We start from the raw sequence: 27,976 nt of genomic DNA on the forward strand, positions 1-27,976 counted from the left end.
CCTCTTGTAGTGCCTCAGTGCTCCTGATCTTCAACAGATCCACAGCTATGGAAGTGGGAACCGCGCTGGAAGGAGAAGGGAAGTAGGGCTCTATGTAAGGTGCTGGCACAGGAGTGCAACAGTAGCAACAGCAGCAGCTCCCTCCCCTCTCTGGTAGCCGGCAGCCAGTGTCATAGAAATCAAATCCGATTGGCTGGTGGGCGGGCTAGACAGGGTAAAGCAGGAGAAAATGTAAATCGATTTGAGGGACGCGAGTGATACGAGGGAAGGGCTTATTATAATTAGAAGAATGCGCAGAAGCTTCAGAATCTGTGAAATACGATCCTTCTGTGCCCGAGGCAGCAGGGAGGGAAGCCAAATAATTTTAGTGACGTCACCCTACCAGAAGACTCTGCTTCTGCAGGCAGTGTATTTGCACATGAAAGAGAAGAGACAGCCTGGATTCACTGGGTGCAGTAAGTTATAACCTAGAAAGCCTTTCATTAAAGACAGCATGTTTATTAACCTTTCGTTCTCCTTTAAGGTGGAAAAGCAGCAATGCAGATGGTGATGGACCTGCTTTTGCAAGCTGCTGCATTTCTCATCCTAGGCTTATACGCGAGTCAATACGTTTTCCCAGTTTTTGTAGGTAAAATTAGGTACCTCGGCTTATACACGGGTCGGCTTATACACGAGTATATACGGTATGTCTTTTTTCAACCTAACTTACTATGTTACTATGTATTTTAATTGGTCCACCTTCATCTGCTATTTGGGATATGGGAATTAAGGGGTAAGAATATAATTTGCCTCATTTTATATACAGTATACTGCCAATCCTATTATGTTATAGCACAAGGCAATTAAACGAGCAAGGTTAATTTACACAAGTGCAAATACAAATAGCAACCATTCCGATTTATGCTTTTTTCTTTTGAGATATCTGTTATATCCTGGTATAAAAACACGAATAATGACATTGAAATACTACTAATTCTTTCATTGCAGCACTTCAAAAGAAATAATGTCTGCAGTTGGTGGTCCAGTTATTAAAGGCTACCATGGTGAGAACCAGTCTGACTAACACATTAAAGAACAGGCTGGGAGAATCGGTTATCCTGTAATGATTAAAGCAGTTTGTGAAGGAGGTGGAAAAGTAAGTAAAAAAACATGCCTTGTTCAAAGTTTCAGCCATAGTAGAGGCATAGTTCAGTGGCTCCATCTAAAGGACTGCAGAAGGCATTGCGGTTAAATGAAACAAGCAATGTAGTAACTTGAGTGATAAAAAATTATTATATTCTAAAAAGTAAGAAATGCATTGCATATGTTGTGTTTGACAGACATAAGCTACCCTAGTAATAAAAGCAGTATGCAATTATACTCCTTCAAGTGACAACTACTCACATGTACTTGCATGTGCTAAAGGAAGGTGCTGTATATTGGACTGTCTGTAGCAGAACTGCATTAATATTGACACATCGGCAGCAATTGTGTGACAGGTAAGACTCTTGAAGTACAGCACCACAAATCTTGACACTTGACAGAACCTGGAATGAGGATTGCAAAATCTAAAGAAGATTTTTTGGAACAGTTGGAATCGGCATGTAGAGAGGCAAAAAAGTCCATCAATGATGATGTTATGCTGATTGAGAAGTTTGTTGAAAATCCAATGTGAGGACCTTTTATATTGTTCATACCTGCAACTGGTCATTTACTGTTCCATTGTTATTCAAGATAGTGATTTTTTACAGTTTTTATCATAAAATATTATCACAACTTCGTATGTACTGTGTATTCTGATGCATTAATAATATTGCTTCATAAATGGACTGCAAAAATATACCAGTTCACTACTCTGATTGCAATGTTCTGATGCCTAATTTATAAACGCAACAACTTCCCTTTGTCAGGCATGTAGAAGTTCAAGTATTTGGGGACTTGCATGGAAATGCAGTGTATTTATTTGAGAGATTTTAGACACCAGAAAATTATTGAAGAAGTTCCTTTACAAATAAAATGTACCGTATCACTAAAGTAACAGTGTCTGCTGATAACTTTTCACTTCAAAATGTTCATAATTGTTCATAACATTTATTTAGCCGCTGCTCTCCGTGTCCAATAAAACATTTTACATTTCTAATATAAAGTAAATAATTTCTTTTTATTGCAACATATCTTAAGCTGTGACGTTGTAATTCTAATGCAGCCAGGAATCAGTCCTGAAGTTAGAAGGTAGCTTGGTGAAGTGGCAGTAAGGGCAGCAAAAGCTGTGAATTATGTAGGTGCAGGTAAGTGTTAGAATCCTGCATTCATGTGGACTTAAACACAATTTTAAAAAAAAAAATGATCTCAGCATATTTTATAACAGGCTGTAATAGCCTGGTCCACTTATCTCTTACTAGAAATCCCTGTGTTGGAGGGGCCTGCACAATCCTAAGTAGTTTCCTCTGAATCCTCTTAGCTATGGGCACACATGATGAAGGTTCCAGCTGCTGTCAGTCTTTGTATTTTTGCAGGCTGAGAGAAGCGAATCTGTTCTCTGCCCCCTGAGAGCAGCTGAAGCCTTCAACATGTGTGTCCATATCCTTCAAGTAAACTCCTATTCTCAGTACCTTGTACAATAATTGCTAGGATCCAGTCTCACTTGCTCAGCCAGCCCCAACGCTTTTAACCTAAGGAAATGATAAGGAACAAAAGATATATATGATCCCACACCCCTCTATAATGTATATAATTTATACATTTGAAACTGGCCAGGCTAATATGTAAACATCCAACAATTCATTAAATTGTTGATTGAAATTTATTGGGGACAACATATTTAATCAAATAAATTCTTCAATTTCTGTTTAATTCAGTGTTCTGAATTAATCACAGTGCCATCATTTGCTTAAAGGTAGCCTTTAGTATTTGGAGCAATGATGTAAACTAGTTGTTGTATAGTTCACACCATTTTTAACATAATAGTGCTAGATTGATTCAATAATATGTTATACAGTCTGGAGCTGTTCTGTATAATCAGATGTGCTTATCCCAGTCAGTTGCACAAACCTAGAATAGTTATAGTGTATAAGTATCATAACTGTTTATATTAAAGGAACAGATCAGTGTGAAAATAAAAACTGTGTAAATAGGCTGTGCAAAATAAAAAATGTTTCTAATATAGTTAGTTGGCCAAATATGTAATGTATAAAGGCTGGAGTGAACAGATGTCTAATAAAACAGCCAGAATGCAACTTCCTGCTTTTCAGCTCTATAACTCTGAGTTAGTCAGCGACTTGAAGGGGAGCCACATGGTACATTTCTGTTCAGTGAGTTTGTAATTGATCCTCAGCATTCAGCTCAGATTCAAAAGCAACAGAAATGACTCATGTAGCCCCCCCTCAAGTCTCTGATTGGTTACTGCCTGGTAGCCAGGGTAACCAGTCAGTGTAAACCAAGAGAGCTGAAAAGCAGGAAGTAGTGTTCAGACTGACATGTTATATATCAAATCACTCCAGTCTTTATACATTACATTTTTGGCTAACTAACTATATTCGAAAAATGTTTTTATTTTTTACAGCCTATTTACCCAGTTTTTATTTTTACACTGTACAAATCCTTTAAGGTGGCCATACACGGCAGATTAAAGATGCCGATATCGGTCCTTTAGACCAATTTGGCAGCTTATTTGCCGTGTATGTGGCGTTCCGACGGATCTCACAGTTCGATATCAGGCTAGAAAAATCAGCTAGATAATGATCGGGCAGGTTTGGTTTTTCTTGGCGCCCATTTCCGTCACCCTGCCTTTGGTGGGCATATCGGGTTAAGATCCTCTTTATTTGGCAAGGTATATGGCCACCTTTAGAGTGGCTGAACTTAGATCTATCATGGTACTTTGGAATCCTTTGGAACTCTACAGTAGCAGTAATACAAAACATCCCCACTCTAGTTTGTGCAGACTGAGCCCATTTAGATGTGTTCTGATCACAGGAACAGATCTGGGGAAGTGGTATAAGACAACTCAAAAGCTACTGCAGCAATTTTTTTTGGATGAAAGACCTTTGCAGTACTCAGTCCTACCATGGAAATTAATTGCATGATTTAGGATTCTAGTCTTGCAAAAAAAGTAACTTTAAAGAAGCAGTAACACTAAAAAATAAAAGTGTTTTAACGTAATTCAAATATAATGTGTTGTTGCTCTGCACTGGTGCAACTGGTCTGTTTACTTCAGAAACTCTACTATCATTTATATAAACAAGGCGCTGAGTAGCCATGGAGGCAGCCATTCAAGGCACAGGTCACTTGGCAGATACCAGATGCACTTGGTAAAATCCCTTTGTATTCTATTACAGAGCTTATCTGTTATCTGCTAAGTAACCTGTGCCTTTTCTCATTCATTCAGCATGAATGGCTGCTTTTTGGCTGAAGAGCAGCTTGTTTATATAAACTTTAGTAGTCTTTCTAAAGCAAACACGTTACCATTGTAGGACAACAGTACATTATATTTTAATTACTTTAAAACACTTATTTTTTGGTGTTACTATTCCAATAATATCATATTTTAGTATGGAAACATTGATCAAAGACTACTACCTGCCACAGATCACGTCACACTGACATATATGGGATACCCTTGGAGTCGCTGATATTTACCCCAAAACAGGACATTATGATGATTATTTCAGGCAGCAAACACTACCGCAGAGTGATCCATTAGGTGTCCCATTGATGTCAGTGGAATATTATCTGTAGCTTTTATTTTTTACCATAGATACAAGTAGTTGCTATCAGAATAATAAATTCAGCATAGGCTTAACATATTAGCACTGCTCCAGTGAATTGTGATTTCCATGTCCTTTAAAATACAAGGATACATGATTATGAGGTTAATATCACAATTCAGTGCCAATATGTTAGGCATCCCTAACGAATTCAATTAAATATTCAATTTTTCCCTGAGCCAGTGTTCCTTTTAGGAAAATACTGAACCGGCCTAATAACACAGGGCTGCCATATTTCTTATATTTTGAAGGTGTCATAGACTTAGCCTTGTGCATGCAAATAAGTTGTCCTTACTCATAAACAATTCAGTAGAAGGTTACTATACCTCTGAAATGTAATTACTTTAACAATACTCTGTATTCGTTACATGAAGTTGTAAGTTGCTGGCTATAGGCTGTGGCTGATGCATGCTTGCTGATAAAGCTGTGAAAGCAAGCTAAAAGCAACTCTGCTTCTCCTACAGGTTGCAGCTGGAGAGAAGATTCCTATGACTCAGGAAGAAATCACTCTCCAGGGTCATGCATTTAAAGCACGGATATTTGCTGAAGATCCTGATAATAACGCCTGGAACAGGTCCCTTGCTCCACCCAGAGGCGTTTTTACTCCTATTGCAACTAGAGTCAGGCAAGGTGAAATTAATTGCCCTTAATGTGTTAACATTTCCATTCATTGCATTAAGACATGAATGTATTTTATTGTTTGCTTATCAAATTTTCTACCATTCTGCTGCTTAATGTTTGAAACTTTACAAGTTGTAGTATTGTATTGAATACTGGGGAGTTCTCTAGTTAGAGAATTAGCTTAGAGGTGAATGGGACAATGTTCAGTATCAGTCTGCCCTTTCTATAGTAAGCTCTGGTGATTGAATGTAGCAGAAGCCAGCTGAAAATATAAATTTTATATGAATCATAGCAGTTCCCCCCCCAAAAAAGGTGATGAAGTTTCAGTACATTATGATCCCATGATTGCCAAACTGGTTGTATGGGGGGAGGATCATCAAGCAGCACTGATGAAGCTTAAGTATTGCCTTCTCCAGTATAATGTGGGTAAATTGTATCTCTTATTACATTTTCAAAATGAATCAGTTAATAGTGCTGCTCCAGCAGAATTCTGCACTGAAATCCATTTCTCAAAAGAGCAAACAGATTTTTTTATATTCAATTTTGAAATCTGACATGGGGCTAGACATATTTTCAATTTCCCAGCTGCCCCAAGTAATGTGACTTGTGCTCTGATAAACTTCAATCACTCTTTACTGCTGTACTGCAAGTTGGAGTGATATCACCCCTCCCTTCCCCCCCCACAGCAGCAAAACAAAAGAACAATGGGAAGGTAACCAGATAGCAGCTCCCTAACACAAGATAACAGCTGCCTGGTAGATCTAAGAACAGCACTCAATAGTAAAAACCCATGTCCCACTGAGACAGTTACATTGAGAAGGAAAAACAGCAGCCTGCCAGAAAGCATTTCTCTCCTAAAGTGCAGGCACAAGTCACATGACTGGGGGCAGCTGGGAAATTGACAAAATGTCTAGCCCCATGTCAGATTTCAAAATTGAATATAAAAAAAATCTGTTTGCTCTTTTGAGAAATGGATTTCAGTGCAGAAATCTGCTGGAGTAGCACTATTAACTGATGTGTTTTGAAAAAAAAACATGTTTTCCGATGACAGGATCCCTTTAATGGCCAGTTTGTACAATGTACATTTTTGCATTACATATCAAGGTTAAGAGAAAGCACAGAAATGACCTGCCCTTGTATATCATACGCAATACAAAATGATACAATTACAATACAATTACAGTGTATACTATGAGCTAATATGAAGCTGCAATTTTTTATCCTGTAATGCTACTTTGCTAAAATACTAGTGATGCGTAGGATATGGTCTGAGATTTAGGCAATTTATACTTCGTCAGTATTAGTTTGCACTTTAGTAAAGAGCAACTTGATTATATTCTAGAAAGTTTCTTATTTCCATGAGTGAAACCTTAATGTTATTTGTTTAAAACTGCAGTCAGGGGAACTACAGGAGCCCCATGGCAGGGGTGAACCCCAAGATGTGATTTAAGGGGTTTGATTGTGACTTGGGGGGCAATGAGCAGGGTTTGAGTGGATTCATTATATATATAATTCTTGTTTAACAGCCACAGCTTTATTTCTGCCATTTCTTTCCATCTCTCTAGACCCTTTCTCCCCATATGCTTTCAACGACGGGAGAAGAATAAATGCTTCTTAAACAAGGAGCCTCATTTATTTGATGGAGAACATAGTAAATAGTCTTAAAGACAATCATTTATTGTATCCTTGAATCTAAATGTGTGTCCAATGTGTCTGATAAATCTCACTATTCTAGTAAGCGTCTTTTTGACTCATCCAAGCGCTAAGAACCTAGGTTACAGACATCCCTGGTATGCAGTGATACTATGGTTGATTTATTCTCATTTCTTCCTCAGAAGTGGAAATGAAAATACATTATAACAATGATGGATCATAGGACATGCAGGTAAAATGTTATGAGTGGTAAGTAAAATGTCTAGATTTGATTCATTGTAAGTTATCCTGACACATTGTTGTCAAACTCCAGGCATTCCACTGCATTTCCTGCTCTGATAAACTGTAAGTACAGGTATGGGACCTGTTTTCCAGAATGCTCGGGACCTATGGTTTTCCGGATAAGGGATCTTTCTGTAATATGTTCTCCATTTCTAAACTCCACTAAAAAATGATTCAAACATTATTTAAACCCAATGGGATTGTTTACCCCCATAAGGATTAATTATGTCTTAGTTGGGATGAAGTACAATGTACTGTTTTAATTTTTTCATGATGCTTATCTATCATGAAAAATTGTGGAACATTATAAACAATAGTTTTTTTATTTACTCTGTAAGTAAAGGTATAAAGTAATATATATATATATAAGATACATTTGTTTTATGGTTAAATGTGTAAATATTCTTACTTTACCCCCAGTTAATATACTCAAAAAATGATTTTTATATTGCAGATAAAAGATAAGGTGCTGAATGTTTCAGGAGAACTTGTCAATGAGGGTGAAGTCACATATCTGAAATGTTCAGTCATGTGCAAAGTCAAGCTACAAGCTAGTTATTGTGGATAACACAATACACAGGGGCGGAACTACTGAAGGGTGCAGGGGATGAACGTTTGAATACATTTCTGTGGTTTTTTACCTAATTAAGGTGAATTACGCATTAAACTGTGAATCTAAGTTCTCCAGAGAGACTTGCTTATCTTAGATTGTTACAAAAGTATCTAAGTGTCTATTCTTGGCTTTCTGCCAAAAGCCAATTAAGTTAGAAACTTGGTATCTTTTTCTGGCTGTTCAGTGCGGGAGAACAAAGAGAAAGTCGGGACATTTCAGTAACAAACCAGGGACAGCGGGTTGAGCTGTCAAAATCTGGACTGTCCAGTGAAAAACAGTTGGGAGGTATGTATTAGTTACGTTACTGACAATGTATCTATTCTCACCCGTAATACAACACTATCCCAGTCTAGTGTACAACATTTCTGACATATTATTGAAGTTATAAACTAAGTCAAGCAGCAGCTCACTGTTCTCTAGTGTGTTTTTTTACAGGGGAACTATCTCTAAAATGAAAATGTAATATAAGCTTTATCATACTGAAATAAGAAGTTTTCTAAATATAATCTATTAAAAAATCGAAACCATTTATGAAATATTCAAGTTACTTTTCACGATCCCCCTCTCCGCATCTGTATGTCTTCAGTCTCTTTTTATACAGAAGTTGGGAGTCTGATTTTGAATGATGGTTAAATCCAATATCTTTAAGGGGGCCTCCTTCTGCCTAGAAGAGCTCACTATTAAAATCACAAGAAAGCCTGTCTCTCTACATGCAGAATTTGTGCCTAAGTCAGTTATTTTGTTAGACTTGTTTGTATTGGAATCAGTTATTTGAGTGAGCTCTAATTCATCTGCTAGGAAAGAAAGCCTCCCCTATAAGATATATTGGATCTAAAAGTGAGTGAAAATCTGAGAGAATGAAGAGAAACAGATGCTGAGAGGGGAATAGTTAAGATAAACTTGATTATTTTAGAATCGATACAGAATTCTTAGTTGGTCGTATTTACAAAGTTTCTTGTTTCAGTATGATAAAGCTTAGATTACATTTTAATTTTCAAGATAGTTTCCCTTTAACGTGACCACAGCTTGCTGTGGAATACACATAAGGGTGTATTTATTAACACTGGAGACACATATCACAGGTAATACTGCCCACATCAACCAATCAGATCTTTGCTTTTGTTTTCTTGTAGGTGACTGTTCAAACTGCTGATTGGTTGCTATCGGCAACATCACCAGTGATGTTTGCCTCCAGTGTTAATAAATATGAACCCTATTGTATGTTCTATTTTTTATACTGGCTGCAGACGAAAGGTTCCTTAAAGGGGGAGGAAACCTAGTTGGCGCAAAAACCCTACCCCCCTCCCGTGTGTTGCCCACCCTCCCTCCTCCCCCCTGGCCTAACCGTCCCGCTGGGCAAATGCCCCTAACTTGTTACTTACCCTCCTGCGCAGGTCCAGTCCAGGGAGTTCACAGACGACATCTTCTTCCACGCGATCTTCTACCTGCTTTGAACGGCACATGCGCAGTAGGAGCAATTTGCCGGTACGATCTACTGCGCATGCGCCGAAATTACTTTGTGACTTTTGGCGCATGCACAGTAGATCCGTACCGGCGAAATGCTCCTACCGCGCATGCGCCAAAACGCCGTTCAAAGCAGGAAGATCGCTTGGAAGAAGATGTCATCTGTGAACTCCCTGGACTGGACCTGCGCAGAAGGGTAAGTAACAAGTTAGGGGCATTTGACCAGCGGGACGGGTAGGCGAGGGGGGAGGAGGGAGGGTGGGCAACACACGGGAGGGGGGGGAGGGTTTTTGCGCCAACTAGGTTTCCTTCCCCTTTAAAGTTCATTGGCACTAAAGGTGCTAAATTGCAGTTGTCCAGCACTCTGTTTTGATCAGCCCATTTAAAGTTAGAAAATTAGAGCAAAATACTGATTGGTTGTTGTAAGCAACTGCATTTCTGCATGTAGCGCCTATGTTTGCAAGTAATCCTTTAAATGATTGACCATCGCAGTGAGAGCTGCTCAGGATAACAGACGGGCCTACCCGTTAGGTTGTCATCTCCCAATTTCGGGGTTTTCAACAAACAAGCAGTTATGCAAAACTCATACAACCAGAAGTGCAAATAAAACTTTGCATCTTAGTGGCAATTGAATGTTATATATGTTTCTTTATATGTATAGGAAATCAGTGCGGAAATTCCAAAATGCATTACAGTTTACAATAAAGAAAAAAATTATATTTTCTTGTCAATTTCCTTTAGTGCTGAAATTTTTTAAGTGCTTCTCATTATGTTTAATGGGAAGCATGTGTTCTAGGGCACACTAGACTCATTGTGGATTTAAGGTGAAACCCTGCTGATACATATGCCCTGTGTAATACTGAGCTGAAAAAATATGATTACTGTATTAGTAATTTTCATTTTATCGGCAGACATGTTACTAGATTCTAAATGAATGATAAATGTATTCCAGCACAGAATACATGGTAATGTCTTCTAGTTTTCTTATTATTATTTTAGGAAGGTAGTGTGAATCTTAGGCTTCCAATACCAACATTTTTGTCAGAAGCCAGCACTACTGGAACACAAGGAGGGGCTTTAGCACTCATTATGGAGACTATAGAAATGGTACTTTAAACTATGGCCCTGGCTGCTACTCCTATGTCCTTCTGCATTAATTATTCTCTTATATAAGTCCCATTAAGGATATTAGTATTTTACACGGTTTTAAATCCTAAGTGCTACCTTACATCTATCAACTTCTGCCATGTAACTGCCTGGATTGCCAGTTTGTTCAGATCCTTCTACAACAATGACACATCCTGGATGGATTCAATTACTTTTAAAGGAGAAGGAATGGCTAAAATTAAGTAAGCTTTATCAGAAAGGTCTATATAAATATACCAGTTAACCCTAAAAGTAATGCTGCTCTGAGTCCTCTGTCAAAAGAAACACAGCATTTCTTTCCTTTTATTGTGTACACATGGGTCTCTGTATCAGGCTTCCTGTTTTCAGCATAAACCTCCAGGGCAGGACTTGAGCATGCTCAGTTTGCTCCTCTCCCCCTCCCTCCTCCTATCCCTGCTGTAATCTGAGCTCAGAGCTGTAAGTGAGCAGGGAGAGACTCAGGCAGGAAGTGATGTCATACCAAGGTTATTTGGCAGCTTCTATCCTCAACAAACAGACACAGTATCTAGAGCTGTTTATTCAGGTATGGAAATGCACTCTACAGAATAAATATAGCATTCTAGCTTGCACTATTGCAGCTAATCTGTTGGCAATAAACCATCTTGGAGCTTTCCTTCTCCTTTAACGCATCACCAAACACAGATACATTGCTTTTCAATGCCCCTACTTTTAGTCATTAATAAACTGAATGAAAAAAAGAATTTTTGTGCAACCCTGTGCACACCACTCAGATCCTAGTAAACATTGTGGCAGTGTATCAAGCCATGACAGAATAACCACTGGGTAACTTCACATTTACTGCATCATGAAAAGCTAGTAAAATTGATTGCAATGATTCATACTTAATAAACCATGCTAACAACTACTGTTAGCTCTACAGGACATAAAAAACCCTTTAAATATCCCCATGCTGCTCGCAAATTTAGAGGCATATAATTGCCTAGTTGAGACTGTAAACCCTCCAGCTTAACTTTAATTCATTGATGTCATATCCAGATAAAAGGAGTATGAGAAATTAGAAATGATAACCTGCTTGAAACAAAACAAAGATCTGTAAGTAAGTACTTCTGGGAGTAATCCAGGAGTTTGTGGAGCTGGGTTAACATTAAAGGGTTACGGTACTCAAACTAATAAAAATACTCTTAAAAATATTGATGTACATTAAACCTATAGGTCATATTGATTGCTTTTTCACTGATAGGTCCACCAGTCAATTGGTGGACTTTGAAAAATCAAAGTTTTAAAAAAACAAACAAAAAAACTTTGATCCAAATTCGATCGAATGCGCTATTACTTCGATTTGTAATATTCCAGTTCGAACGAATAAGGACTATTCACCTGCAGAAAAAAACTTTGACTTTTTCAATAAATTTCGAATTGTGAAGTTTTGCGAGTTCCCAACTATTTTAAATTGACCAATCTTTGCTATTAGCTAAGGCTTGGCCTAACTAACCAAATGTTGGACTAAAAATGGAAGCCTTAATAAAATTCACTTAAAGGGGTGGTTCACCTTTAAGGTAACTTTTAGTATGTTATAGAATGGCCAATTCTAAGCAACTTTTTAATTGGTTTTCGTTATTTTTTTTATATAGTTGTGTAATTATTTGCCTTTTTCTTCTGCCTCTTTTCAGCTTTCAAATGGCCGTCGCTGACCCGTTCTAAAAAGCAAATGCTCCGTAAGGCTACAAATGTATTGTTATTGCTCATTTTTATTACTCATCCTTCTATTCAGGATTCTCCTATTCATTTTCCAGTCTCTTATTGAAATCAGATCTGAGCTCTGCAAAAAGTAATCTGGACCAGGCCTGGAACTAAAAATAGGCCCTAGAATTTAACAGTACACAGAGGCCCAAATAGCCCCATATGGCATCTGCCAGAATCCAAAAATTGCTAGTCCGGCTCCAATCTGGACCATTATGCAGCCTAAAGTGGAGGGGTCTATAGATTTAAAAAATACAAAAACAAATGTGTGTGATAGAACAAAAATAACTATTGTGTGGATCTACACACAAGATATAACATTTTGCTCAAGGCATTTAAAGGGAAAAATACCCCATATTTACACAAGCACAGTCCGTTATGTAGAAAAGGTGCATGAATACTATCTGAACTTCCAGATATAAATTATTTTTTTACATAGACATCCCTGATTCCACAAAATGATAGGAAGCAATTTTTCTCATACAAACCATTGCTCAATGTCCCATAGGTTCACAGTGTAATGCCTCCCCTCCCTCACCTTGTTCCACTGTGAAGCAATGGATTCTGGGACTAAGTCACTCTACTTTCCATAATGGGCTGTGTGCAGATTCCCTAGAAAGCAGATGGATTTTATATTGCAGAATCTGTCATTTCACAATGGGGTTGGATCACCGTGTGCCCAAGTAGGGTAGGGAAAAGGTCCCTGCAGAAGACACATGATTCCCTTTCAGTCTGTGGAATTTGGTATGTCTGTAAAAAAAAAAATAGTAAAATACATTTATGCATACATTTATACTTAATTTTGGAAGTTCAGACTGTTTATGAACTGAACTGGCACATGACTAAATGTAAATTAGGAACTAAACAATTCATTGTTGGCCAACAATTCCTGTAGCCACTGAAATGTCTAGGGATACACATTTGTATTGGCTGCTCAGATCAGCACAAGCAATAGTTCCACATTGAACCTAGCAAGGATATCAGCTATCACAATTAAACTACAAAGAATATATATGTATTACGGAGGCACCAGATTCTAGATTTGGTTCAGGATTTGACCAAATCCGAACAATTTTTAGCAGGATTTGGCAGTGTGCAATTCTCCAGAGAATTAACAAAAGCTGCCTCCAAAATTTAATTTTGTGGGTTTTTTTCATGTTCTGGATCAGTTTGCTTCATTTTTCTCCAGGTTTAAGGCTAATTTCCCCTCCCAGAGCAACATTATTTTTGAACATCAATGATGCGCTAAAGCAGTGATCCCCGACCAGTAGCTCGTGAGCAACATTTTGTTCGTTGTAGGGTTGCTACCTTTTCTGGATAAAAATACCGGCCTTCCTATATTCTTGCTGTTTTTTCCTATTTATAACATTGGCATCAAGCATCATTTTTAAACTACTGGCCAGGTGGCAACCCTATCCCCAACCCCTTGGTTGTTGCTCCCAGTGGTGTCAAAGCAGGGGCTTATTTTTGAATTTCATGGACACTTGGAAGCAAGTTTTGGTTCCATAAAAACCAGATGTGTTGTCTAACAGAGTCTCCTATAGGCTGCAAGTCCACATATAGGGTTGCTACCTGGCCGGTATTTTACCGGCCTGGGCGGTATAAATGATAGTTGATCCCAATGTTATTATAATTGGCAAAAAAGATAAATATTTAATTGATATTACAAATAATTACTGGCAACTACATTGCCAGTAAATTTGTAAAACCGGTCCCGGCAGGTGTTTTACCAGCTAGGCTGGTAAAATACCGGCAGGATGGCAACCCTATCCACATAGGAGCTATCATTAGCCAATCACAACCCTTATTTTGAACCGCCCATGAAAATGTATCATGCTTGTGTTGCTCCACAACTATTTTTACATCTGAATGTTGCTCATGGGTGAAAAAGATTTCCTAAAAAGCCGTCCTATATATGTGTTACCTTGTAACAAAAATGAAAAATAAAGTCCAGGCTGGTACAATACCACAGAAGTCAGAAGCCAAACAAAGCAAGATATTTGTGGAGCCCATGAAGAAGAATTTGGGAGCCACAGTGGTTGCATTCCTCCACTTTAAACAGTACATGGGGCAGCCATTAAGCAGTAGGGCATTATAAAGTGCAGCACTGAGGGAGGAGAGAGTATAAATAGAACGAGTTGTGAATAATGAGCGGGAATAGGACATAACAAACAGTAAAGCAACAGCTGACCCAGCAGCACATTATCTGTGGGAGTCAGTCCCATCCCCTGGAATATTCGTCCCCAGCAGGTGCCACTACTCTCCCCACCACCAGACGTGTCGCGTCTTTTTTACTTTCGGATACCGACAGCTTCTCACTCGCTCTATTCCATAACGTGTTTCTCCCCCAGTAACTCGCTGCCCTGTCGCTCTCCCCAGCAGTCTCTCCGCCCCTTTCTGTGTGCGGACAGAGTGTTGTTGCCTGTGTCTGCGGCCCGCGCTGCCTCCCCGTTCCCGGCCTCCCCGCTCTCCTTCTCCCGCAGGCCGCGGCCTCATTGCGCATGAGCGAGATCGTAGAGAGCCCGTGAGAGCGGAAAGCGCCACTCACACTCACCGGGAGGCCGAGCACCAACATGGTGAGTGAGTGAGCTTCACATGATGCCCATATCCACAGGGAGAGCGCTGTCTTATTCTGGGCCTGGTCTCCGTTCAAGCCTTCCTTCAGCAGGTTCTGACAGGCAAAGGAAACCGGGCGGCGCAGCTCTAAACAAGGCACCGCTGTTACTCCAGCCTCGGGTCTTGGGGCCTAGTCATTAGGTGTCCGCAGCCGGGCTCTTACTAGCAGGGAAGTGACTGGGACAGGAAGGGACACATACAGCTATAGTTATGGAAAAGATGGCTGCTCGCTCTGTGCATTGCTGAGAACTGTGTGTGTCACAATAAAGCTCTCCTGCTGCCAGGCAATGTCTACTGACTGCTGACAACACTGCATTTGTCCCTCAGTGAGATGCTTCACAGCCGACAAAAATGTCAGATATTTGCTGTGGAGTCGTAAAGGGATGTGCTGCTTATTTGTTTATTTACGTTAGTGTCCAGCCACTGCAATTCCCATCATTCACTGACAGCCAAACTTGTAGTTTAACAACAAATGCAAAGACTCCGTAGAGCACCTGTTTTGTTTATATATTGTGTATTTATATGGTATTGTAGAGGAGCAGGCACCAGTCTTCCAGACAGACTTGTAAAACAATTAGAGGTTTATAAGGTACATCCGGATACAGCCTTACGCGTTTCGTACAGACACTTGATCATATATATATCTATATCTATCTATCTATCTATCTCTATCTATCTATATATATATATATGATACACACACGTATTATTTTTGAGCCTCATCCATTTAATTCAGTGGTTTCCAAACTGTTGTGTGTGGTGCAATGGGTGCTAAGGGTAAAATGGGGGTGAATGCTTTACTTTTTGGATATCATTGGAACTTGGAAGGAGAATGAAGCTTATGTTTATATTTTCCTGTGTGTAACTTCATTGGGAATTAAGAGGGAACCAATCGGATAAAAGTAAGTCGCAACAACTAGGGTGGCCACCATTTTCTGGAAAGAAATACCGGCCTTCCTATATTCTTGCTGTTTTTTTCCTATTAATAACATTGGCATCAAGCATCGTTTTTAATGGCCAGCTGGTAACCCTAGTGACAACCAGAACAGTAAAGACTTCTGATAAAGGAATTATGTAATTCATACTTCAAGTTTATTTTTCCTCGGAAAAATGTTTAATTTCCCGAGATGCAAATTTTCTGCTACAAGTGCCATTGCTAACAGTAAGAACGTGTTCTCATTTTATTTTGATCCTTAATCATTTGCACCAAGACTACAAGGAAAATGAACTTTAGACCCTGCTCCTGTCGCTCTGTTCTTTTCATGTAATGTTGTTGTAATAAAGGAACTTGCACTTGAAATGATTGCTGCTTTTAAGATTTCGTTTTTTTTTCTCTTTTCTCAATTCGATCAGAACAAGTTGAAATCTTCGCAGAAAGATAAAGTTCGTCAGTTTATGATTTTCACACAATCAAGCGAAAAGACTGCCGTGAGTTGCCTGTCCCAGAATGAATGGAAGCTAGATGTTGCCACGGACAACTTTTTTCAAAACCCAGAACTCTATATACGGGAAAGTGTAAAGGGGTTATTGGACAGAAAAAAACTAGAGCAGCTTTATAACCGATACAAAGGTAAGTACATTGTTGCATATGTGCGCCTTTGCTGCAAAACTGCAATTCTGCTAGCACACAACATCTGTGATGACCACAGGGCCCTGACACACTCCACAACTAGATCTTCTGCAGTTTTGCACCACCATGTGAGAAGAAAGGAAGCAGGCATCTGCCAGTTCCATGTCAGTTGAAACCCACACCCAGCAGATGTCTTCAGCCAGGTTATTAATGTTATCTATCAGCTCCAGCTGGAATCAAATCCGATTATAAAAGTTCAAAAAAACCCATGTCCTGTGGGATGTTCAAAATGAATTTCTTCTTCGGCACACCACTTTCTTTTGCAGGGTGCATTCAATCCCAGGCCGCTTCCAAGCCAAATGAAACAACTTCCTAGGAAAGGGAAATGAAGTACAGGTCCAAATTACCCTAGCAACCATGCATTGCTTTGAATAAGAGACTGGAATATGAATAGGAAAGGACCTTACTAGAAAGATGAGCAATGCTACTGCATGCTACTTCACAGGTTTTTAATTGGCTGGCAAATGAATCCCTTATAAATATACTTAAATTGTCAGTGAAGAAGTATTCTGTACTCCCAGGTACAGCATACACAGGAGTTAGGATGAATTATATCAGAGCTGTAGTTTCTATTATTTTATATTTACAGGGGCTTGGTTACAAACCCATAGCAGTAACCTATAGCAGCTAATCAGAACTTTTTTTCATCCAGCCAGGTAGCACAATGAAAGCAAACACCTGATTGGTTGCCATGACTTACTGCTTGACGACTACTGTCAAGTTCAGCATTTCCAGGTTGTTCTTTCACGTGTAAGTTAGGTCTATGAGTTTGTATTCTAGAAACAGGCACAAACATTGGAAGCATTGGCATATTAAGTGATTGAAGTGCATAAACAGAACAATAGGGCTCATTAAGTATTTTCTACTGGCATTTTACAGCCAGTGGAATCCTGTCAAGTTTCAATGAAAACTAGTAGTTACCGCTCAAATGACGTTGAAGCTAATGGCAAGCTCACTGGCTGAATACCGAACTGAATCCTGATTTGCATATGCAAATTAGGTGCAGGAAGGGAAATCATGTCACTTTTTGTCATAAAACAAGGAAGTAAAAAAATTTTTTCCCAGCTTTTCCCTTCCTATATGCAAATAAAGCACTGTGTATCTTGACAGCGCTATATAAATAAATGATGATGATGATGAAATTAGGATTCGGTTCAGTATTTGGTCAAATCTTTCATGAAAGATTCGGCCGAATCCCAAAGAGTGGATTTGGTGCATTCCTTGTCAGAATAAATGCAAAATTGTTTGTGCGCAGCACAATTTGTTGTGTGTGCTGGACTCAAAATTTCTGTGCGAGTTCACAACTTAGAGGAACTTTGTACGGAGGTTAATTGGTTGATGGAAAAACAATGAATAGGCAAAACGTAAAAATGCTTTTTAAATGTGTTTTCTCCTGTTAATGCCACTGAGGAACCCGTTTAGGAGGTTCTACTTTTTGGTAGACCCAAGTTAATAAAATGTGTGTGTAGCTTAGGAAGAATTCAAAAAGATTAGGACATGAAAATTACCTAATGATATTAAGCCAGAGGAATAAAGGAACTTAGATTTCCATTTACCGTTATTTCTTGATGTCTATCTTAGTGCAAGAGATGTGCTAATTTGCAAATATATATATTAAGCATACCGTATACTGTACATATAGGCTTGTTAGTTTGGCATCTGTGGCAGAGAAAACCTGGCAGACAAATGTATTTGCAAATATATTCACAAAGTAGTTTAGTAAAGATAAATAAATAGCCAAAAAGTCTGTGGGTGAGTGTATTACCCATATGGAGGTAAATTGGTTGGTATGAGGAAAAGCTGTCAAGGTTGTTTGCTGTGAATAAAATGGGACATGATTACTAGTGATGTGCGGGTGTACTTTTGCCCTGCACTGGTAAATGGAACGGTTTGCTTCAGAAACACTACTATAGTTCATATTCAGTACACAAGCTGCTGTGTAGCAATAGCGAAAATTGAAAAAAGGCTTATGGCACAGCTTAAATAGTGGATAACCAATAACACCATTATGTTCTACAGAGTTTATCTGCTGTGTAACCTGAGCCTTTTCTCCTTTGAATGGTTGTCCCCATTGCTACACAGCAGCTTATTTAAATAAACAATAGTAGTGTTTCTGAAGCAAACGCATCCGTTTTGCAGGTGCAGGGCAACACTGCATTATATTTTTATTACTTTACACACTTTAATTTTTTTATGTTACTGTACCTTTAATGTGAGCAACCCAGTGGGTTATTTGCACCAATACTGTGAAATCCATGGCCAATGTTGTATTGGCAAACTCTTTAAGATATTCTAATGGATATAGTTTATTGTAGTGTATCACAAAATCTAACTGTAGATGCTATCCGCATAATCTTGTGCTAGCAACAATAGCACGTGATTCCTTCAAGCTATATCTCTGCTGCACTGTTCTCTCGTTATACTCACAATCCTGTTCCTTGGCATTAATCTTGTCTCTCCATGCATTAGCTTGTCAGCAGTCTATCTGCTCCACTCGATGCAACGGAAGAGAAAAGACAATAATGCAATTCTATTTATTGAATAAAATAACATAAAAAGAGCTTGGTTACAGTAGTCTGGCGCCTATAAAAACATAGTGCATAAATGGAAAGAAGGCACCCCTACACTGCTAGAAGTAAAAAGGAAAATCTGGTGGTGTCCTCCATGGAAAACTTACTGCAATGATACACTGCAAAATGGATAAAAATGACGAAATCTGGACCACATGGGTAACCTGGTGCGAAAACCAAGATCTCGCAAGACAACACATGAGTTACATCATTGAGAAGAGAATGTAATTTTCAGCTAAAATATAAGACATGCAACAAACAAGTGGACATGTCATTTGACTGTCAAAATGTTAAATGAAAAAAAAGCATACTGCAGATCCAGATTCCCTTAGCGCTTGGGAGTCCCCACAGAGTATGCAAGTGTTTTAATATATCAATGTATCACACTAGTTCCTTGCTGCTATCTCTGGTGCTGTGTCCATTGTGAGTCTCCAGTGTTCTACCTGCCAGCTTTCTAGTGTACTTTGGATTTATGTCATAATTTATAGTATGCTTGATCAGTATATAGAATGCTCATGTTATAACAGATTTGCCACCCTGACCTGCCTTTTGCTTGTTCCTTTGGTGCTTATGTTTTGCAGGTATTATTACGAGCATCTACTTTATATTAAAGGTATACTGTCATGGGAAAACATGTTTTTTTTCAAAATGCATCAGTTAATAGTGCTGCTCCAGCAAGAGAAATCTGATTTGTTTTTAATTTAATTTTGAAATCTGACATGGGGCTAGACATATTGTCAGTTTCCCAGCTGCCCCCAGTCATGTGGCTTGTGCTCTGATTAATTTCAGTCACTCTTTACTGCTCTTCTGCAAGTTGAAGTAATATCACCCCCTCCCTTTCCCCCAGCAGCCTAAAGGTGGCCATACACGGAGAGATCCGCTCGTTTGGCGATGTCGCCAAACGAGTGGATCTCTCTCCGATATGCCCACCTTGAGGTGGGCAATATCGGGCTGATCTGATCATGGGCCCTAGGGCCCAACGATCGGATCCTAACGAACGGGCAGTCGGATCGCAGGACTGCATCAACGAACAGATGCAGCCGCGATCCGACAGGATTTTTAGTCCCATCCGATCGAGATCTGGCCGACTTTCAGCCAGATCTCGATGGGGAAGCCCGTCGGGGGGGCCCCATACACGGGCCAATAAGCCGGCAGCTTTTATCGGCCCGTGTATGGCCACCTTAACAGCAGAACAATGGGAAGGTAACCAGATAGCAGCTCCCTGACACAAGATAACAGCTGCCTGATAGATCTAAGAACAGCACTCAATAGTAAAATCCAAGTCCCACTGCAACACATTCAGTTACATTGAGTAGGAGAAACAACAGCCTGTCAGAAAGTGCTGGCGCTTTCTGAAAGCACATGACCAGGCGAAATGGCCTAATGGCCTGCACACCAATATTACAACTAAAAAAAATACACTTGCTGGTTCGGGAATTACATTTTATATGGTAGAGAGAATTATTTGCAGTGTAAACAATGTAGTTTAGAATTAAAAACGACACCATAAAAATCATAACAGAATCCCTTTAATATTTGTGTTGGTCATTAAGCAAAAGTTACAGAAATAAGTCAAAGTAATGCCCTTTTTTTGTTTATTTCACTTGTTTGTCATTTAGATCCTTTGGATGAAAATAAAATCGGGATAGATGGCATCCAACAGTTTTGTGACGATTTAGCCCTTGATCCAGCCAGCGCCAGTGTTCTAATTATTGCATGGAAATTCAGAGCAGCAACACAGTGCGAGTTTTCAAAGCAAGAGTTTATGGATGGAATGACAGAATTAGGGTATGTGGGGAATGGGAATGTAGCCTGATATATATATGTCAAGAACTATCATTTGTAGCCTTTGTTGCCAAGGCTTACATCAGAAGGATTTCTTTTGAAGGAGCTGATATTTTTCCGGGAGAAAATATGTCTACGTTTTTATATTTAGACACACCAGCCAGCATGTATATTTTATGGTGTCTGCAGAGCATTCCTTTTTTTCATATTGGTAGTTAAACATGGGGCGACAATGCTGACTCAGACTCCTCAGTTGTGTGCCACAATTTGTACACAATATACCAGTGTGGATGCAGTAGGGTTCCCATTGGTCAATCACGAGTTGCAATGCCTTTTGTGTGGGTGAATGGCTTAATTTCCAGCATATCAGTGTTCACATATATAAATGTAACACCAAAAAAATATTGTGTAATTTATTGAGTGAAAGTGAGTTGAGTATGTAAGTGTGACACACAAAAGCAAGCTACAAGAAGCACATATAGATGCAAGAACTTTTGTGAATGAATAAGCAAAGTAGGGATGCATCGAATCCAGGATTCGGTGCAGGATTCGGCCGAATCCTTCTGCCAGGCTGAACCGAATTCGAATCTGAATATGCAAATTAGGGAATGGGAAGGAAATCATGTGACTTTTTGTCACAAAACAAGGAAGTAAAAAATGTTTTCCCCATCCCACCCCTAATTTGCATATGCAAATTAGGATTCGGTTCGGTATTTGGCTGAATCTTTTGCAAAGGATTCGGGGGTTCCGCCGAATACAAAATAGTGGATTCGGTGCATCCCTAATGCAAAGTGTTTTACTTTGTGCTGATATTTTCTTTCACCTGACAGGAGTTTCAAGCCTGACCAATCGCCAGCCAGAAATCTGGGCAGGCAGTCAGATTGCCGCAAATCCAGGCCAATAAGCTACGGACCCGTTGTAGAGGGGCCAATTCAGCAGCTATTATCAGCCACTTTGTGGCTAGCTTCAGTGTTTATAGCTCTGTGGCATAATATGAAAGCTTGGCTGAGTATAAAACAAATAAATCACTGAACTTGTAAATGATGATGAACCCTGTCAGGTGACAATAAACACAGCCCCATTAAACACATAACATTTCAAAGGGAACCAATAAAGATTAAGTGATGGCAGTATTCAGTTAATCATTTTTCACTTGGTTAACTGAATAATGATCTCCATGACTGAATCTTGCAATTCCTCGGGGGAGGTTCAGTGATTAGACACAGTGATGATGGAGACGTAAAAGTGCTTACAAAGAAATACAAATAAATATGCTTAATATATTAATACTATGCTTGTTCTCTTATAGATGTGACAGCATAGAAAAGTTAAAAGCACAAATACCAAAAATGGAGCAAGAGTTAAAAGAGCCAGGGCGATTTAAGGATTTTTATCAGTTTACATTCAACTTCGCAAAGAATCCAGGGCAGAAAGGTCTAGGTAAGTTGATTACTTTGTGCACATATTAATAATAATAAAAGGTGTTGCAGAGCGCCCTCAAACTAATGACATTCTAGAGGTGCCCCGATTACTTAGGAGCTTCAATGGTAAATATTGCAGCAAATGCTTAAATACAGAACTAATGATGAATTTCTTTGGAGGCCAGAAATGTCAGGTGCTGTCAGAAGTCTCACGTGGACATACTGTGCTGCCTTAAAGGAAGAGCTATGTCAGACAGCTGACAGCCCCACATATTTACTTACTGAGGGATTTAGAAAGCTGCACTGAGATGGAGGCAGATGACACTGCTTTAAAATCTAAATGAGACACAGAGAGAACTATGCAGAATGGTTTCTCTAATGTTGCCTGCATAGTCTGTTAACCTTACAGGAGCTCAGAGCTGATGAGTGGATATCCTGATATAACAACTCTAAAACCACTATAAGATGATAAGATATGTATAAGATTATGTCTGGTTGCAAAATAAGCTGTGTTGAGATGTTTATTTGCCATTTTTTAGATTTTTTGTTTGTGCATGCTATGTATGGAAACCATGCTTTTTCTCTTTCAAAATAAATTCATACAATGCTTTTGTTGTGGGAGAGTGTGTGCTGCTGTACATTAGAACAAAAACTCCTAATATTATGTCATTATGTCAATATTAATATTATGTCATATGTCATGAAAATGTCATTTTCAGATTTAGAAATGGCCATTGCCTACTGGAATTTAGTACTAAGTGGAAGATTTAAATTCCTAGATTTGTGGAACAAGTTTTTATTGGTAAGTGAATCTGTTCCTTTGGTGCTGTGTTGAGTTTTGCCATAGAGAAATGGAAAGCATTTGTTTCTGTCCCTTCTGTTTAGTGCACTGATATAAACCTAATTCTAATTCTTGCTTTGGATTGTAATGTTTTTATTAAATGTCTTTCTTTTGTGTAGGAACACCATAAACGATCAATACCTAAGGACACATGGAACCTTCTTCTAGATTTCAGTACGATGATAGCTGATGATATGTCAAACTATGATGAAGAAGGTATTTGCTTATTTTCCCATTATTATAAACATGAAGATATTTTTCTTATAACCTTAATTTAAAACAAAAGCCTCAGTCACTTACCCCTTGCTAGTGCTTTTCTCTTTAAAAGGAACAGTTCAGTGTAAAAATAAAAAAATAGACTGTGCAAAATATATAGCTGTCTAATATAACAGCACAAACACTACTTCCTGCTTTTCAGCGCTCTAACTCTGAGTTAGTCAGTGACTTTAAGGGGGGCCACATGGCGACATAACTGTTCAGTCAGTTTGCAATTGATCCTTAGCATTCAGCTCAGATTCAAAAGCAACAGTTATAGCCCATGTGCCCCCCCCTCAAGTCACTGATTGGCCAATGCCTGGTAACCAATCAGTGGAAACCAAGAGAGCTGCAAAGCAGTAAGTAGTGTTCTGGCTATTATGTTACACATCCAGCCTTTATACATTACATTTTTGGCTGGCTAACTATATTGAAAACATTTTTTTTGCACATTCTATCTATTTATCCAGTTCCTTTAAATACCACACCAGCCTAGGGTAGTTTTCTGCATGGTGGGCCACTGCCATTGCTTCCCAGGTATCCCCTGTGCAAATTCAGACTTGGCATATGCACAGTACAAAACTTTTCCTTCAAATACAGGAAAATATATTACTATTTTTGCTGCTTATGACTGTTGTGCTGTTTTTGCTATAGCTTCTTGTATTACCTACAAAGACATGAATACTTCTAGGTCCTTGTTTATGAAGAATTCCCTATCTTATATCCACTATAAGGTGTCTGCATTTTTTTTTTTTTTTAGAAATTGCATAAACTTTCATCCATTTACACTGAATTTCATTTGGCTCTTAGCTGCCAGGAGTCCTGGTTTGTTCATGATCATCCACCAGCAAGTATGATACTGGATGGGTTAATTTGTCCTGCATAATTTCATTTTATGCCATTCCCTGGCTTAGTGCAGTGGTAGGGAGACCCAGCCTAAAGGCTGTCTGTGATGAGATTTATTGAAAATGCCTATTTACTCTCCCTGATGCTTCTGGAAGCCATTCTTGAATATCTGTATAAAACAAGCAGAGATCACGTGTTTTGACTCGAAAACCAATGTTAGGATTTTTAATAAGTCAGACAATTGTTACTTTAGGGTCAGGGCACACAGGCAGTTCGGGGAGATTGGTCGCCCTCAAGAAGAGGTGATTTGTCCCCGGGCAACTAATCTCCCCAAATCTGCCTGTGTGCCCTGAACCTTAACTTTTAGCATTGAGTAGACTTTTCAGTGTTTTGCCAATCCACCATAGAAACCTTTTTACCATCATGCCAATGGAAAACCATGGTAGAAATTGTCTGAACAGTCAAAATGATATTTGTCCTGGTTTTTATCATATGCCGTGTATAGAAAACGCACAAAGATCTGCAGCTGTAATTCTATTAAACAAGTCCAAGTCTTTAAAGGAACAGTGTAAAAATAAAAACTCGGTAAATAGGCTGTGCAAAATAAAATATGTTTCTTATATAGTTAGGCAAAAATGTAATGTATAAAGGCTGGAGTGACTGGATGACTAACAGAACAGAATACTTCCTGCTTTTCAGCTCTCGAACTCTGAGTTAGTCAGTGACTTGAAGGGGGGGCCACATGGGACATAATTATTCAGTGAGTTTGCAATTGATCCTTAGCATTCAGGTCACATTCAAAAGCAAAGGGTTATGCCCCCCCTCTAGTCACTGATTGGTTACTGCCTGGTAACCAATCTTTGGAAACTAAGAGAGCTGAAAAGCAGGAAGTAATGTTCTGGCTATTATGTTAGACATCCAGTCACTCCAGCCTTTTTTACATTACATTTTTGGCTAATTAACTGTATTAGAAACATTTTTTTATTATGCACATACAATCTATTTACCCAGTTTTTATTTTTACACTGAGCAATTCCTTTAATACACAGGCTCCATTGTTGTACATACTGAACATGACAAAGTATTTCTCAGCTTGTTTATTGCGTGCATTCGTTTTCTATTTTCTAGGAGCATGGCCAGTTCTCATCGATGACTTTGTGGAATTTGCACGTCCTCAAATTGCAGGGACAAAAAGTACAACAGTGTAGCACTAAGGAACCTTATAGAATGTACATAGTCTGTACAAAATGACGCAACACAAATTTGTACAGTCAGTTTCTTCTGACTGGATTGAACTGAACATCAGCCTTCATAGCAATTCCAGAGGGTTGAAGGACATTATGGAGACATCATAAGACCATATCCTACTTGTTCTTTTGGTGGTTTGGGCCTCTCTGCTAGCCTGGAGCGCAATTCTCACTTCATGTTTCCAAACTGTGGATTTCATCGCATATGTATGGAACCTGTTTACTCCCCCATACATTTTAGACTAACCCCTTGGCCTTTTTTCATATAAAGCACAATGTTGCCTTCATCTGCTGACATCATCACAGCCATGGTGAAGCTACTTCCAACCTGGTTTCGTCTTTTTAATTTTCTTGGACAACACAGATCGCGCCTCATAAATAATGATTCGTCTATCATTTTAGGAGGGGAAGATATTGGTTGGTTGCCATTCTGGATATCACTTTAGAACTGAGTTGGTAAACCATGGTTTGTAGTTATCTAAAGTATATGGAGGAATGGGGAAAGTCTTCAGAATATTTCCCCCCCCCCCCGTTTTCAGTAACTTGGTGTCAAAATGGAAGCATCATGCTATGTACGAGATACCCTACGAGCCTTATAAAGCCCTGCAGCATATATAAAGAAAAAGGTATATACATATAGTTGCAGTAGGGAAACTGCATTCTAAAGCATTGCACTGATTGGTTTTATTCTGTTAGATATCCCTTTATGTGTCAGAATGAATAGCATTTGCTTTCTAGCCAGGCTTATTGGGAATGCTCTCACACAAGAATGATGCATTTGGTTGCCATGAGTAAAATAACATTTCTTACTTTATGATCAGCCTTGTTCCATCCTTTTGCTAATTTTTTCAGCATTTATTGAATTCCATCCCGTCTGCCATTGCTTTCCAAATGCACATAGATTTCCCTTTGCCTAGAAACTGTTGGAAGTGCAAATATCTGCTTTATTGTTCTCTACAAGCAGTAAGTGGTGCTTATTTCTGTTTAATTCATATGAGTACCCAGTTTACCATGAAGTCAGATAATCAGAGTGTGTTAAGTTCTGAAAACTTACTGTATACTTCAGCGTCACCCAGAAATTCTGATTCGGAATAATGGAAATCCTTGTAACTCCAGCTTGTCTCCGAAATATGCTGCACCCTTTGCGATCGCAAACACAGTGGAGATTTTGTTTTAGAGCATGGGCTGTCAGACATTTGATTTGAACTCATAGTTTACTTGTGTTATGGAAAATAAGAACCTTTAATTTATCTAAAACCTTTTGTGTAGTTGTCCTTTCGCTAAATGCCTTTTATGTTACTGCTCAACTTTCCTTGCTCTCTTGTCATCTTCACCTGCTGGGGATGGACATAGGTAGGACATCATCAGAAATCAGCCACACATCTAAAAGACACATGATTTTGGATTGGTATCAATACAGAAACTGGAGGATATACTTCATTAAGTTGGGGTATAAAGTTAGCCTCTTGGGGAACTAATATAATGTAGGCTATTGTTGTTGTACTAATATTCCTGTTTCTCTAATTTCAGTGCTATGCCTTAGCTGAACTATCTGCTTTACATTCTCACTCGGGTATTAAAGAGCAAGAAACCTGACCGTGAACTGTAAAGTGATACTCAAACGTTCTTATAATTGATAGGAAAGTGTCAGTAGTGTTGTAGAAGGAGGTGCACTCTATATTTAGCCATCCTCCCAGGCCACCCTAATTTATAGGTACTGACGCTCTAGTGTGGCTTATCTTTTCTGAATGTGGAGAGCTGATTATCTTACATTGAGCTTATGGGCAGAGCGATCCTTCAGTAGTTTGGGGCACAGTACATTTGTCTTCCTTCTCAGCAAGTAAAATTGTAAGTAATTCTGGGCTCAAAAGAGTGCAGGTCTCGGTTAGCAGCTTGAGTCACTGGAGGGATGCAGAAAAGCGTCAATAAGTACACAGTTCTTAAAATTTGCAAATTCACAGAAGGTATCTTATAGTCTTATGGATTTGTCACAATGCCGCCAAATTTTAAAGTGTTGTATACATGTTAAAGGGGTGGTTCACCTTCAAGTTAACTTTTAGTATGTTATATAATGGACAATTCTAAGAAACTTTTCAATTAATCTTCATTTTTTAGTTGAATCATTTCCCTTCTTTTTCTAATTCTTTCCAGCTTTCAAATGGGGGTCACTGACCCCATCTAAAAACAAAAGCTGTGTAAGGCTACAAATCTATTGTTATTGCTACTTTGTATTGCTTATCTTTCTATTCGGGACTCTCCTATTCATATTCCAGTCTCTTATTCAAATCAGTGCATGGTTGCTTAGGTAATTTGAACCCTAGCAACCAGACTGCTGAAACCGCAAACTGGAGAGCTGCTGAATAAAAAACGAAATAACTCAAAATCCACAAATCCTAAAACATGAAAACCAATTACAAATGGTCTCAGAATATCACTGTCTACTCCATACAAAAAGTTGATTTAAAGGTGAAGAACCCCTTTAAAAAAAACTGTCGTTATTGTACCATGAGTGTCGTTTCTGT

The 27,976-nt window shown here is 38.9% G+C and overlaps 1 protein-coding gene and 2 long non-coding RNA genes across 5 annotated transcripts; 1 reads left to right on the forward strand and 2 right to left on the reverse strand.

The window, feature by feature from the left end:
• Positions 1-12,512: 12,512 nt before the first annotated feature.
• On the reverse strand, positions 12,513-14,559 carry LOC121393794. The gene is made up of 2 exons (XR_005961365.1): positions 14,435-14,559; positions 12,513-12,993 (listed from the first exon to the last, which is right to left on the reverse strand). It is a non-coding gene; the product is annotated as an uncharacterized LOC121393794 (long non-coding RNA).
• On the forward strand, positions 14,321-26,268 carry dcun1d1.L (DCN1, defective in cullin neddylation 1, domain containing 1 L homeolog). Of its 3 annotated transcripts, none has more exons than XM_018261803.2 (7): positions 14,321-14,493; positions 16,213-16,429; positions 20,679-20,847; positions 22,154-22,284; positions 22,985-23,067; positions 23,226-23,322; positions 25,336-26,268. In XM_018261803.2, exons 2-7 carry the CDS (start codon positions 16,255-16,257, stop codon positions 25,413-25,415), a joined length of 735 nt encoding a protein of 244 aa, XP_018117292.1. In that variant the 5' UTR covers positions 14,321-14,493; positions 16,213-16,254; the 3' UTR covers positions 25,416-26,268.
• Positions 25,794-27,643, reverse strand: LOC121393793. Its single transcript, XR_005961364.1, has 2 exons — positions 27,226-27,643; positions 25,794-26,837 (listed from the first exon to the last, which is right to left on the reverse strand). It is a non-coding gene; the product is annotated as an uncharacterized LOC121393793 (long non-coding RNA).
• Positions 27,644-27,976: the final 333 nt, after the last annotated feature.

The sequence above is a fragment of the Xenopus laevis genome, chromosome 5L, assembly GCF_017654675.1.
Source record: "Xenopus laevis strain J_2021 chromosome 5L, Xenopus_laevis_v10.1, whole genome shotgun sequence".
NCBI classification, from domain to species: Eukaryota; Metazoa; Chordata; class Amphibia; order Anura; family Pipidae; genus Xenopus; species Xenopus laevis.